Here is a 14,581-nt window from a genome sequence, read left to right on the forward strand (position 1 = left end):
GATTAAGGGTTATGGGGAGAGGGCGGGAAAGTGGAACTGAGCCACAACAGATCAGCCATGATCTTATTGAATGGCGGGGCAGGCTCGAAGGGCTGGATGGCCTACTCCTGCTCCTATTTCTTATGTTCTTATGTTCTTAGAAGAGTGAGAGGGGAAAGCCTTCTCAACAATAAGTCACTGAAGGTTAAAATGTAGGTGCAGCAAATAAGTAGGAAAGCTAATGGAATGTTAGCCTTTATCACAAGAAGATTTGAGTATAAAGTCTTGCTTCAATTATTTAGAATGTTGAGTGGGCTGCACTGGAGCAGTGTGTGCAATGTTGGTCCCTTACTTCAGGAAGGATATTTTGCCATAGATGGAGTGCAATGAAGATTCACCAAACTTGTTCCAAGAATGGCAAGAATTGCAGGTGCAGCATGTGGTCAGGAAGGCCAATGGGATGCTGGCCTTCATACCGAGGGGGATTGAATATAAAAGTAGGGAGGTCTTGCTGCAGCTGTATAGGGCATTGGTGAGGCCGCAGCTGGAGTACTGCGTGCAGTTTTGGGCGCTGCACCTGCGCAAAGATATTTTGGCCTTAGAGGGAGTGCAGAGGAGGTTTACTAGGCTGATACCAGAGTTGAGGGGGTTGAGCTATGAGGAGAGGCTGAATAAACTAGGCTTGTACTCGTTAGAGTTTAGAAGAATGAGGGGAGATCTCATTGAGACGTATAAGATGATGAATGGGATGGATAGGATAGAGGTGGAGAGACTCTTCCCGCTCAAAAAAGACAGTAGGACTAGGGGGGCACAGCCTCAAGATAAAAGGGGGGCGGTTTAGAACAGAGTTGAGGAGGAACTTCTTCACTCAAAGGGTGGTGAATCTCTGGAATTCTCTGCCCGTTGAAGTGGTGGAGGCTGCCTCGCTAAATATTTTTAAGACACAGGTTGATGGGTTTTTGATAAGAGAGGGGATTAAGGGTTATGGGGAGAGGGCGGGAAAGTGGAACTGAGCAGCGACAGATCAGCCATGATCTTATTGAATGGCGGGGCAGGCTCGAAGGGCTAGATGGCCTACTCCTGCTCCTATTTCTTATGTTCTCATCTAATGGAGAGAGATTGGGGAAATTGGGCTTCAAAGAATGAGAGATGCTTAAAGGGATAGATATGGTAGATACAAATAATGGCCAGAATATTACCAGTTCACCCCGCCCACCAATAGACAAAGGGATCCAGTAAAATCGCATGGGCTGAGAAATCGGGATCACGCCTGACTTGGCTTCGTCCGCTGCTGCTATTGCACATGTGCGCACTTATGCATGTGCAATAGCTCCCTCTGTAGGCTGACAGGTGAATTAAGCCCTGCCCACTGCCTGTAGCAGCTAGAAATAGTCCAGATATTTTTTCATGCACTATATGCACAAGATTGGGCATAAAAATTCACCCAAAAAACAAATCTGCAACTCTCCCAACTTAACGCTAGCTGGACACTTAATCATTCTCGTAAAATTCTGCCCCAATGTTTCCCTGGTTGAGCAGTCTAGAACCAGCGAACACAATTTCAAAATATTGGGAACGGAGATGAGGAGAATTTTTTTTTTACTGAGTGTTGTGAACCTTTGGAATTTACAATCCCAAGGGATGCGGAAATTCAAATCATTGCTTAGAGATTGACAGATTTCTAAATACCAATCACGTAAAGGGATATGGGAATGTGTGGGGGAAAAAGACATTCAGGTGGATGATCAAGTAGGATCATACTGAATTGCAGAGCAGTCTTGATGGACTGAATGTCTACTCCTGTTCCTAGGCGGTCTCATTTAGCTGGGAAACAGGCCAATGAAACACCCGTTTTCAATGAAGATGACAAAACTCGTACAACTACAAATCAACCACACCACATGAATAAAATAATGGAATCATAGAATCCCTACAGTGCAGAAGGAGGCCATTTGGCTTTTTGGCTCCCTCTGCTGCTGCTATTGCACATGTGCATGTGCACATACGCTTTCACTGACAATAATCCCTCCCAGGTCCTATCCCAGTAACCTCACATATTTACCTTTAGAATCCTTCTGACACTAAGGGGCAATTAAGCATGGCCAATTAACCTAACCTGCACATCTTTGGAGTGTGGGGGGAAACTGAAGCACCCAGAGGAAACCTACGCAGACATAGGGAGAATGTGCAAACTCCACATAAGCAACACAATTACCCATGGCTGGAACTCAACCCAGATCCTTGGTGTTGTGAGCCAGCATTGCATGCCACTCCTTTATCAGTACATGGAAGAACATTTGAGGACTACTTTTATGGCAAGCCTGTAGTTATCAGCTGCCAGTGTATATCTAGAGGGTAATTATCCTGGTCAACCTCCCTCTGAGAAACTGACATGCTAAGTACTATGGAACACCAACAAAATTACAAATGTATCTGTCCAGAATTCTGATAATGAAAACTTCCAGACTAGCTTAAAGCAGTGGGGGTCTAAGTAGAACAAATTGTGAAACAAGTAAGAGATGGACAGATAAATAACAAACAGTGGTTGCTTGTTGTGGGAATAGCAGCAGTGTTGGAAGTCAGGCGCATATACTGAGTCAAGTGCTAGAGGGATTGGTGTTATAATATTTACTATTTCTAGCCTTAGGTTTGTGATTTGGATTCAGAAATGTAAAAAACAGAGGACAAGACAAATTAGTTTCAAGTATCATACATTGGGAGAACAAATGCATTTCATACAAATTTCATTAATGTCTCCAAAAATGCTAAAGCTGAAGTTCGATGCAATTCCAGAATATTAGTAGTTTGAACACCTAAGGGCAGGATTTTACGACTTCACTTGAGTGAGACTGGAAAATCCCACCTGAGGTCAAATGGACGTTTCCATCGTCTGCCCCTTGCCTGTTCTGATTCTGTGGCAGGCAGGATGGTAGAATTCCGACGAATACATCCAATCACTTTGAATTAGTAAAGTAGCAAAGGAAAACAGCTGATGGATACTGTGGCATAATGGTTACGTCAATAGAACAGTAATCCAGAGGGGTGGCTAATGATTCAGAGACATGAATTTAAAGGCCACACTCAGCAGCAGAGGATTAAAGCATCTACAATTAAGAAGCCAGTATTGGTGATAATTAAACCACCTGATTGATAATACCCTCTCGGGAATGAAATCTGCTGTCCTTACCTGTTTTGGCCTGTGCATCTCTACAGGCCACAGCAATGTGATTGACACTAAACAGGCCTCTGAAATGGCCTAGAAAGCCTCTCAATGGTGTTCAAGAAGACAGCTGACCTTCTCAAGGACAATTAGGGATGGATAATAAATGCAATACTTTTGTCAGTAACACACACATCCTGTGAACAAATTTTAAAAGTTAAATATAAAACCAGAATAAAAGTCAAAGTGATTAGTGCAGTGAACAGAACACACCTTGACAAATTTTGGTTACTGAGTTTCAATTGAGATATAAAAACCTTCACAACAGAGATGAGCTCCAAGATTGATCACTCGGACTGATTTGTGTAAAGAAGGGATAAACTATTCAGTAATTAACCTTCAAAGGATGTGACTTGGAGGAGGCACCAAAGGTGGAAATTGCAAAAGAATGTAAATTTGAAATTGGATATCACAATAAACAATGCCATGAAGGAACAGGGGCACAAACTTAACTGAAAAGGTAATTCACTTTTACGTAACTGTCAGGATATTTGTTTCAAATGTGTGATCGCTACATGAAATGGGTCCAGTGAAGGTAACAATAGGTAAAAATTCTAGAATCTTTCAGAGAAACTATTGAATGCCGTAATGTGTATTGAGGAACTAGGATGTGTCTAATCATCTTCCTTATCCATGGCCACATACATCCCTATGCCTTCAATTAGCTGCTTTGAATATAAACACAAATTACATAGAAATGATGTTGTATCATTGTCTCAATAATACAAAGAGCAATTAACTTACTACCAGGTTTCTGTGCCACTTTTCACATGTTATCAATCTGAGACCATATAAAAAACTTCTGTTTGGGCATCTTCAGAGCTGGATGTGAATTTCCTACTCTGGTTAATGGTAAATGTTGGGAATGCTGCTTTAGGGTATTCTGCTTGGCATGCATTATTTTGTCCTGCTACTTTTGACAAACAATTTCCACTTTATGAACTCTGTGGGTGATCTTATTGCTTGTCATGCCAGTTGATCAGTGTGGCTCACATCAGGTAAGAGGCAAAAAAATCAGGCTTGTGCCCAGTTTCTCACCTCTAGCGATGTTACCAGCCCTGTCCTGCTGGCGAAAGTGGCATTGTGCCCAGAAAGGGTGCGAGGCTGATTTAAATATGCATTAGGTAATTTAAATCCGATTTTAAACTATTCAGGGGTAGGAAATGGCTGGGGGGGGGGGTGGTGGGGGGTGGCAATTGGGGTGTTGGAGGTTTGGGGGGGGCGGGGGAGAGGGCAGAGGGCAATGTCCAGTGGGATGTGGGGGGTTTGGAAGTGACAGATCTCCCAATGCGCTGTGTACACACTGTATACAGAATAGACTCCACCCACTCCCCCTGCTGGTGGGAATCATGTTTGGGTTCATTTTTTTGCTGAGTTGCCATTTGGTTGAGTCTGGGAGCTCGCCTTAAAAAAAGGGTGCGATTCTATTCTGTTTTCACGCTAATTCGGCACTGAGAATTTCTTTAAGATCGTGCCCTCTGTCTCTTTCGAACACTGATGCAAACATGGAACTGTTAAGTTACAAACTTCCAATTTTTCTATAAAGACCCCCCCTTTTAAAAATACATATGGAAATAAGACTCAGTTCAGGTAAATAAAAATGGAAAAGAAGTGGAAGATACATTAGATATCAGAAACAATTTGAAGAACTTTCAGGTATATAGTGTCCCTAATGTCGTACAATGAAATACCAAACCTAAATAGAAAATGCACAATTGAATTAATAATAAGACAAAATTCTACTTCTCAATCGAGCGATGTTTTGCTTTTCTGGCACAAGGAGAAAAAGTTGTTGGGCGTACATTGCTCTTAGAATAAAGGCTCGAAAACTGAAAGCTGGCTTTATTTATTTCCATTTAGTTTGCACAGTAAAGTATACATATATAGGACATACACTTTTGTAATAGACCAAGACAATAGACTGCTGTGTACGCGAATGAATACTTCACTATAAAAATAAGATTTTTTTAGCTATACAAGCAAGTTAGAATAATCCGAGAGACATTTGAAGAATACTCTGTGTGGAAATCAGTAACTTTTCAGAATCAAAAGAATGGAGAAATAATGTTTCAATATAATGTAGAATAATCTTTGACTTTTATCTGTAACAACTGCCCATTCACAATTTAGTGACTGGTTTACACTTCTGACCACTCAGATTATAAAGCACTTTATTAAATAATTAAGGTTTTCATTAATGTTTACTTTTTTTTTTCCAATGATGACATAATCCTACACCACTTGCAGTGTTTGGTTGACATGTTTAAGAAGTCACTTTGATTTTCCTGTTTCAAGGTTAACGGGCTGAATAAGGTGAACATAAAGCATGTGATAACAGGTCGAGTACTGATTTTGCCATTTGCTTCATCAAACCTGTCCCAAAGCACACTACACCAACTTTCCAAAACAAGTACCAGCCAGATACAATTTACAATGAAAGTTTGGAGCCACGACATTCAGCAAAATCCATAGATACAGATTCTTTCAAATAGATATTAGTAAATGATGTTAATTAAATTGTGGATTGTAGCCAAAGACGACACCGGTGGAATTTTATTCAGATATATTCGATGATTACGATGGGAATTCAAAGTCTTAGAAACATAGAAAATAGGAGCAGGAGGAGGCCATTTGGCCCTTCAAGCCTGCTCTGTGATCATGGCTGATCATCCAACTCCATAGCCTGATCCCACCTTCCCCACATTTCCTTTGACCCCCTTCACCTTGAGTGCTATATCTAATAGTTTCTTGAAAATGTAAAACGTTTTGGCCTCAACTACTTTGTATGGCAGCAAATTCCATTGGTTATACACTCCCTGGGTGAATAAATTTCTCTTGGTCTCAGTCCTAAATGGTCTACCTTGTATCTTCAGACTGTGACCCATGGTTCGGACACCCCCACCACCGGGTACATCATTCTTGCACTTAGCTTGTCTAGTCCTGTTAAGAATTTTATAGGTTAGGATTAAGGTTAGGGGTCCCCTCTCATTCTTCCCACTTCCAGTGTACACAATCCTAACCAACTCATTCTCTCCTCATACATCAGTCCTGTCATCCCAGGGATCAGTTTGGTAAACATTCTTTGCACTCCTTCTAGAGCAAGAACATCATTCTCAGGCAAAGAGACGAAAACTGCACACAATATTCCAAGTCTGACCTCACCAAGGTCCTGTATAATTGCAGCAAGACTTCTGCATTTGAATCCTCTCACTTTGAAGGTTAACATACCATTTGCCATTTTTACTGCCTACTGCGCTTGCATGCTTACCTTCAGTGACTGGAGTGCAAGGACACCCAGGACTCATGATATGTTCTGCTCTCCTAATTCATGGCCACATAATAATCTGCCTTCTCATTTTTGCTTTTAAAGTGGATAACCTCACATTTATCCAAATTATACTTCATCTGCCATTCATTTGCCCACTCATTCAACTTGTCCAAATAACACTGAAGAATCTTTACATCCTCCTCACAGCTCACCCATCAGTTTTGTGTCATCTACAAATTTGGAGATATTATATTCAGTTCCCTCATCTAAATCATTAACATATGCTGAATACCAGCACATCCACTATTTATGGAGCTACTTCCTTAACTACTCAAGCCCTAGAGATTTATCAGCCTTCATCCCATCAGTTTCCCCAACATCATTTCTTTATTAATAATGATTGCCTACTGTTCCTCCCTCTCACTAAAAACTACCTGTGTTCCCCAACATTTCTGGGATCTTATTTGTGTCCTCCTTTGTAAAGACAGAACGTAAGTATGCGTTGAATTAGTCAGCCATTTCTTGGTTCTCCATTATAAATTCCTGTTTCTGACTGTAAGGGACTTGCATTTGTCTTCATCAATCTTTTTCTCCTCACATAGAAATTAATACAGTCAATTTTTATGTTTCCTGCAAGCTTACTTCTGTTATTTTCCCTTTCTTAATCATTCCCTTGGTCCTTTGCTGAATTCTAAACTGCTCCCAATCCTCAGGTCTGTTGTTTCTCTTAGCTAATTTGTATGCCTCTCCTTTGGATCAACTGCTATCCCTAATTTCTCTCATAAGCCATGGTTTGGCCAGTCTTCTGTTTTGCTTTTGCACTAGAAACAAATAAACAGTTGTTGCAGTTCATGCATATGCTCTTTGAATGTTTGCCATCAGCCCTTTAAGTGACATTTCCCAATCTATCATTGCCCACGTGCATCTCATATCACCTTAGTTTCCTTTATTAAAGTGCAAGACCCTAGTCTCAGAATCAACTATGTCATTCTCCATCTTGATGAAAAATTCCATTATGTTATGGTCACTCATCCTTAAGGGGGTTTCACAAAACTAGATTGCCAATATTCCTTTCTCATTACACAATACCCAGTCTAGAATAACCTGCTCTCTAGCTGGTTCCTCATCGTATTTGTCCAGAAAACCATCCTACTCCAGGAATTCCTCCTTTTCATTGTTGTGACTAATTTGATTTGCCCAATCCATGTGCAGATTTAAATCACCCATAATTACAGATGTTTCTTTATTGCATGCATCTCTAATTTCCTATTTAATGTCACTCCCAACACCATCACTATCATTTAAGGGTCTTGTATACAATTCCTACAATGTTTTTTGCCTCTTGGCATTTCTCAACTCTATCCATACAGATTCCACATTGTCAGAACTAAAAGGGGCAATTGTCTCAAAAAATTTTTAAGTGCTGAATTTGCAGGAAAAATGGTGTAAATCGCAATTGTTTTTTCAGTGGGAGTTCAGACTTGAATCTCCCACACTGTGCAATGCAGAGGTCACAATCGTAACATCATTAAAAGTTTGGGGGTGGGGCCTAGCCATACCAGAATCTGATAGTTCTGGAACTCTGTACATGCGCAGTGACCCTGAACTGTCAGTCTACAGTTTACTGGTCAGCTCAATCACCCATTCAGTACTAGAAGCTTGACCAAGCTGAACTTATCCTGCATTGTGCCCTAGAAAATAACTAGAATATCCCATGTAGGAACATAGGAACATTATTGTAAAAACTCAATTGGTTTACAAATGTCTGATAGGGAAGGAAATGAAATCTGCCATCCTTACCTGGTCTGACTCACAGTAATATGGTTGACACTTAATCATCCTCTGAAGCAAGCTACTTAGTCCATTGAAAATTATAGATGGTCCATAAACACTGGCCCACATTTAATTAAATAATTCTTAAAATATTGAGCATGTACTCATCCTAACCAATGACATAACCAAATCAGTAATTTGCCTTCAATTCAACAATCATTAATATTAACTTGCAGTCTCAAATATGTAACCTTATCAAATGCCTTCTGGAAGTTTATATAATTTTTATTCATAGACATTCCATGTTACTCTTTAGCTACTTCCTCAAAAAACTCTATTTGGGTCATTAAGTATGATTTACCCTTTAAAATGCTTGTTGTTTCTCTCTAATCAATTCAAATTTTGCTCATTTTGTTCTTAGTTACACATATCAATGACATCCTCACATTAGACCAACAGTTTTACAATTTTCTGATTTATAATCTGATTTATAGAAGATCTATAATTTTCATTCACAATCTCCTCAAATAGTAAAGTAGCAATTGCTAACATCTCAGAATGTTACACAATAGACATCTGCACAAAAATCGCAATGTCTACACAGCATTCATGTAAAGTGCAATAGCTTTCTGGCTTTGAAAGAAATATTGACTACCAGTCAAAAAACATACTTCAGTTTCTTTATTTAACCCTTTATGGCACTGGTCACAGCATTGTTGTGCCAGTCATACAGAACTATTCATTCACCAGGATAAAAGTTAATGAGAGTTACTTATAACCAATTCAATAAACTGTCTTTATTGGCTAACAAGACATTGTAGACAAAGCATGCAGAACCAATAACCAAACCAAGCAAAGCAATGCAAAACAAACCAAACCAGGTGACACTTGTATATTAGGACTTCAGTTTTGAATAATCCAAATTACTCCATGGTTAAAAAGGCAAAAATTTCTTCTGGAGTTAAACATTGCAGAGCAACCTGTACAGGGACAATTCATTTCAGTATTAAGAAAGTGCTTGAAATATCCACAGTGCATAGGAAGAAAGACAAAAGTTCCACTAAGGAAATACTTCAAGTTATACAGTTGACATTAGTAATCTTGTGCATCTCACAGGCAAAATAAAAATGTGCACTAGTTACTATTAAATCTTTCCAATATTAACCCACATTCAGTTGTAACAGACATTATCTTCAGGATAAGTATCTTGAACTTAGACCACTTTGCAAAAACAGAAATCTGTAAATACTCTAGAAGCAAACTAAGCAAAATTGCACACAGCAATTGATCTTATCACACTTGTGATACAGTAAGCTATGATCAGAGCTGATCATAACTTGTAACACAAGTCCAACAGCTGAAAAAGTTTCTGTTCTGCTGTTAAAGACTAGCACAATCATTGTTGATACATCAACATTATTAAAAGCCTTACTGACTGCAGGAAACCATGGTCTATTATACTGTCTTCCTAAGATTGGTCAGTAAGAAGAACAGTTTCTTAGAAAGTCCTAAGAATACATCAGGAATATAATAATGAAAAGCTACTTAGATAGCAAACAGGATTTTAATATACTTAACAGGTTCATCTCTTCATCAACATTTTAATTACCATTTAGTGTAATAAAAATAAAGGATTAAGCACGAACGGCGAGAAACTGGATTCAGTGAAGAGGCTCAACATAATTTGCTGGAAGCATTCCAGTTTTTCCAGTTCTCTGGACGGTGCCATACATCCAACCCTCATCAATTGCTTGTACATTGACAATGTAATCACCATCTTTGAAGGAAACTTCATCCTCATCAGCAGCAGTGTAGTCATACATTGCTCGGTATGTCCTCTGGAATGAAAATACATACAATTTATACAGAATTACTTTCTAAAACAGTCAACAAAGAAACATCAGGGAAACATTTGTTTAAGTAAATAAAGTGGTCACTGCTGGAACTACAAGTCCTGGGAAGAACTGATGTTGGCCGGATGCCTGATTTCAGGTATGTCCAAGGCATTTTGGTCAGATTTGAGAGGCCAGGGAGTAGGCACAAAGTGGGTTTATGATTTTTTGGGGTGGGGGAGAATAGAACAGATTTGGGGTAGGCAGGAAGGAGGTAGCAAGGCTTTCCTCAATGTGACTCTTCACCTTCAAATATGCAGGAGGGGGCTGTAACATTCACCTCATAATACTTGCTTTTGTAAGCATAAGTTCCTTTTTACCTTTAACGTGCAGTTGCTGTGTTGCAGCTTTTCTTAAGCAGGAAAATAACTCCTATTTAGACATAGTGCCTTTCATGATCTCTGTTCACACCACAGGTTTTACAGCCAATTAAATCCTTGTAAAATGTAGTAGCTGTTATATTGTAAGGAAACATAGCAGTTAATCTGTTCACAACAAAATCCCATAAACGACAATGAGATCAATCACCTGATAGCATGCTTCTGGTATTGCTGTTTGAGATATGAAATATAACATCACAGCAATGAGAAAAATCCTCCTCTTTGCAAAGTTCTTGTGATATTTTACATCCATCTGAACAGCAAACATGGCCTCACTTTAATGTCACCTCTACTTCAGTAATCTACTGAAGTGTCAGCTCAGGTTACGTGCACAAGTCTCTGCAATGGAGCCTGAAGCTGTGACCTTCTTTCTGATTCAGAGGCATAAATCCTGCTATTGAGTCAAGGTTAACTGAAAAGTTGCAGTCCAAAGTTAAATAAATCTATAAACTCTGACAGGTATGGGCATAAAAGGCTGTTGGGCGACTCTTTTATTGTTTTATTTCGGGAGATTTCACAAAAGTCGTGCATCTAAGTTGTCAGACAGATTCAGGAAAGAAACTTCTTTATGTACTCATGTAGCCAAGAACAGGATATAATTGTGTGTATAAGGTTTTAATGTGTTTATATTTCATTATACATAGAATTGCATAATGAGTTCAGTTCCATTAAAAATAGGAAAGGTAAATGGCTTCATAATATATTTTTCGACATTTCCATAAGTCATTGCTAGCTCTAATAATGAAAAAGCAACGATGTAAAACAACATTACCACATGTGAACAAGTCATTACAGTTTCATCCCTTTTTAAATTACACTGAACAAACTGCAGGAGTCGAATGTTAACAAACACACAGTACATATAACAGTAAATCAGTGCCCTCTCAATTTGCAATCCAGACAAACATTCAGGACACATAAATCAGCAAGTGGTTCAGTGCAAGATATTTCAAAATTAAGCTAAAGAAATCCAAGCTGTCCAGCAGGAAGAGGGGGGAGCAAATCTAAGGGAGTATTTTTATTCTGTCTGCTCCCCCTTTTTATACAGTCTACGCTGGAAAATGAACACCAGCAATATTTTCTTTGATTTGCTCGGCTGCTGAGGGTCAGGCAGAATGGGGCTTTTCCTTTGCACTCAGCTGCTGCTTCACATCAGCCAACTACATCAGGAAATGGAGGAGCACATCTTGAAATCTGTGCCAGCTTAAAAGTTAGGCCACCACAGAACCCATATATAAAAGGCAAATTACTGCAGATGATAGAATCTGAAACAAAAGCAGAAAGTGCTGGAAAATCTCAGCAGGCCTGACAGCATCCGTGGAGAGAGAATAGAATCAACGTCACAAGTCAGGATGACCCTTTGTCAGGAACTCATACCACTGGCTGCAAGAGGCAGATAACCAAACAATAGCATGGTTCCCTTGAGGGTTATGGTTCTTTAGAATCCCCATGCTGGGCTGAAGTACGGTCCCCTGGTGTTTGTAATGAAACTATTCCAAAAGGCCATACATTAGTGATATCATGGAGCAGGAAATAAGGGAAGGACCTTCATTCGAGCTCATCTGACTCCAAACAGTTGAGAAATCTTCTCAAAGAGCACAATGGAAAAAATAATTTTTCCTCACAAAATGGGAGAAGTTAAAGCTGTGCCTCTTTTAAAAAGGAGAGTGATATGTGCCTGTTTCATAATGCATCCATTCCATAAACCATAAGCAGTGTAATAACCATACATAATAAAATTACTACAGATGCTGGAATCTGAAACCAAAAGAGAAAGTGCTGGAAAATCTCAGCAGCTCTGTAAAGAGAGGAAAGAGCTGACGTTTCTGGTCCAGATGATCCTTTGTCAAAGCCAATAACAATTCATATTTTATTAATTTCCACCCTCTTCCTTTTTTTTAAATAAGTTTAAGATTCCTGAATTTTTGGCCAGTTCCTTTCAAGCAATTCAACATATAATTGAACATGTAATGTCTGACACTTTTTTTAAACAAACTAACACTGCTGGGAGATATGTAGATAGATTTATAGCCCTGAATATTTTCCCCCATTATTCGGAAAAACATGGGTCAATTAGTTGGTGGAAAATTTGCTTTTCTCTGAAAAAATAAATAAATTCACCTAAAGATAAATACAATACAAGGGAAAATCCACCAGCATGAACCCAATGGGTTGAGTGATCTCCTCCTGTGAGCAAACAACTCGATGACTCATTAATCAGTGAAGGCACTCACCATATTGATTGCATGAGGAAGAGAATGCTGCGGCCTCATAGAGGAAACACTGGACTGATGCATATAGCCATATCCAGCAGAATGAGGGGAATGCATCTGCTGATAAGCTCCAGGAAGTACAGCAGCTAATTGATAACAAAAACAACATGTCAAGCTCAAAAGCAAAACATTACAATTTTGATACCTTTTGATTTAATTTTGTGTTTACTTCAACGCACGCAAGACGTAAAGGGCGATATTCTCTGGCCTCCTAGTCATGTGTTTCCTGCCAGTGGGAGGTGATGCATTGTTTGCTACCGGTGGGATTCTCTGGTCCCACCACTATCAATGGGAATTCCCATTGACATCACCCTATGCCGGTGGGAAACCCACAGGCAGAAGTGCGTTGCCAGCAGAACTGGAGAATTCCACCAGCATGAATGGTTGGAGAATTCCGGCCAAAATTGGTTCTCGTGAATAAGATCTAAATTCCCTGTTGCAAACCACACTTAGCTCTTAGGATGAAATCAAACTACCTGCTACCAATTTCTGTGAGTAATTCTGATCTACACAAAGGATCTGAAATTCTGGGCACACTCAGCCGAAAGCTCAGATTTTCATCCTGTTTATCCTGGCACCATAAAAGAAAATTTTTTCGAAGTTATCTTCAAGGCCTTTGCTGGATTCCCAACTCAACACTCTCCTATACATCCTGATATCCACAAGCAGAAATTGGTAAGTCTCCGTCAGTGAACACCACATGTGCTGTTAAAGTTCTCATAGATGGTAATCTCAGAAATCACTTGATTTTGTGAGAAATTTCACTTTGTACACGATTGGTCTCGCTGTATAAACCCTTGAAAAAATTGTTTTATTGAACAAGACGTTACTAGGCTTTAAAAAAATTTATCTATTTATAAAGTAAAAATTTATCCATGATATTTCAGCTTTCACATTAACCTAAACTGTATGTTTCAAATATTATTTTACTCCCTAAAAAATTAAAACAAAAACTTGATTCTTTCCATTTTCTGTTTGTGAGAATTCTTCAAAACGATTGGCTAGATGATCTGCTTGCTGACATCTTTGTCACTGGCTATCACAGATCCCCTATAGCTGGTGTCAGGAACATATTAACTTTCTGAAAGGTGAAATCCATTCCACAGAGGTGGGGTACATTCTGACAAGTCAGCATTGAGTACATCACTTAGCTGGGCAGCATCACAATTTGGGTCACAGTCTGCCGAGAGTCTGTATGTTCTCCCCGTGTCTCCATGAGTTTCTTCCAGGTGCTCCAGTTTCCTCCCACAGTCCGAAAGACATGCTGATTAGGTGCATTAGTCATGCTAAATTCTGCCTCAATATACCCAAACAGGTGCCAGAGTGGGCGACTTGGGGATTTTCACAGTAACTTCATTGCAGTGTTAATGTAAGCCTACTTGTGATATTAATGAATAAATAAACTTTGCTGTTAACTGCAAAATCCCAGCTATTATATACTTCTAAGCTTGAAGAAAACATTAAAAGGATGCTGAAGGCAGAATATCAATGTTCAAAAAGTGCCCATAATTGAAAGAAATTCTTGATTAAAATAGAATATATGAGTTTTAGTTTAGAAAACATAGATTAGGTAAAAATACTTTATATTGTGCAAAATTTGGTGGTGGGGGCTGAAGCAATCTTCCACTTGTATTAAAAGACCGCATTGGCAGTGTTATGGGTGCCAAATAGCTGCTTGTTGTAGGAGGATAGAGAAATTAGTGGAGTCCTACCCGAGATTAGACCAGAGAGGTGATTTCAAGGGATAGGGCCACGTGTAGGCCAGCAGCAACACAGCTTTTAGGTAGGCCCAGCTT

At 39.3% G+C, this 14,581-nt stretch overlaps 1 protein-coding gene across 2 annotated transcripts in view; it reads right to left on the reverse strand.

The window, feature by feature from the left end:
- Window positions 1–8,898: 8,898 nt before the first annotated feature.
- The window catches only part of nebl (nebulette), a 251,171-nt gene continuing 245,488 nt past the window's right edge, over window positions 8,899–14,581 (reverse strand). For both annotated transcript variants that reach the window (XM_080211095.1, XM_080211102.1), the window contains 2 exons: window positions 12,747–12,871; window positions 8,899–10,078 (listed from right to left, as the gene is read on the reverse strand). In XM_080211095.1, coding sequence (XP_080067221.1) covers window positions 9,902–10,078; window positions 12,747–12,871 — 302 coding nt within the window. In that variant the 3' untranslated portion in view covers window positions 8,899–9,901. The remainder of the gene's footprint in view (window positions 10,079–12,746; window positions 12,872–14,581) is intronic.

This window comes from Carcharhinus amblyrhynchos, chromosome 2, assembly GCF_965287045.1.
Source record: "Carcharhinus amblyrhynchos chromosome 2, sCarAmb.v2.hapA, whole genome shotgun sequence".
Lineage (NCBI taxonomy): Eukaryota > Metazoa > Chordata > Chondrichthyes > Carcharhiniformes > Carcharhinidae > Carcharhinus > Carcharhinus amblyrhynchos.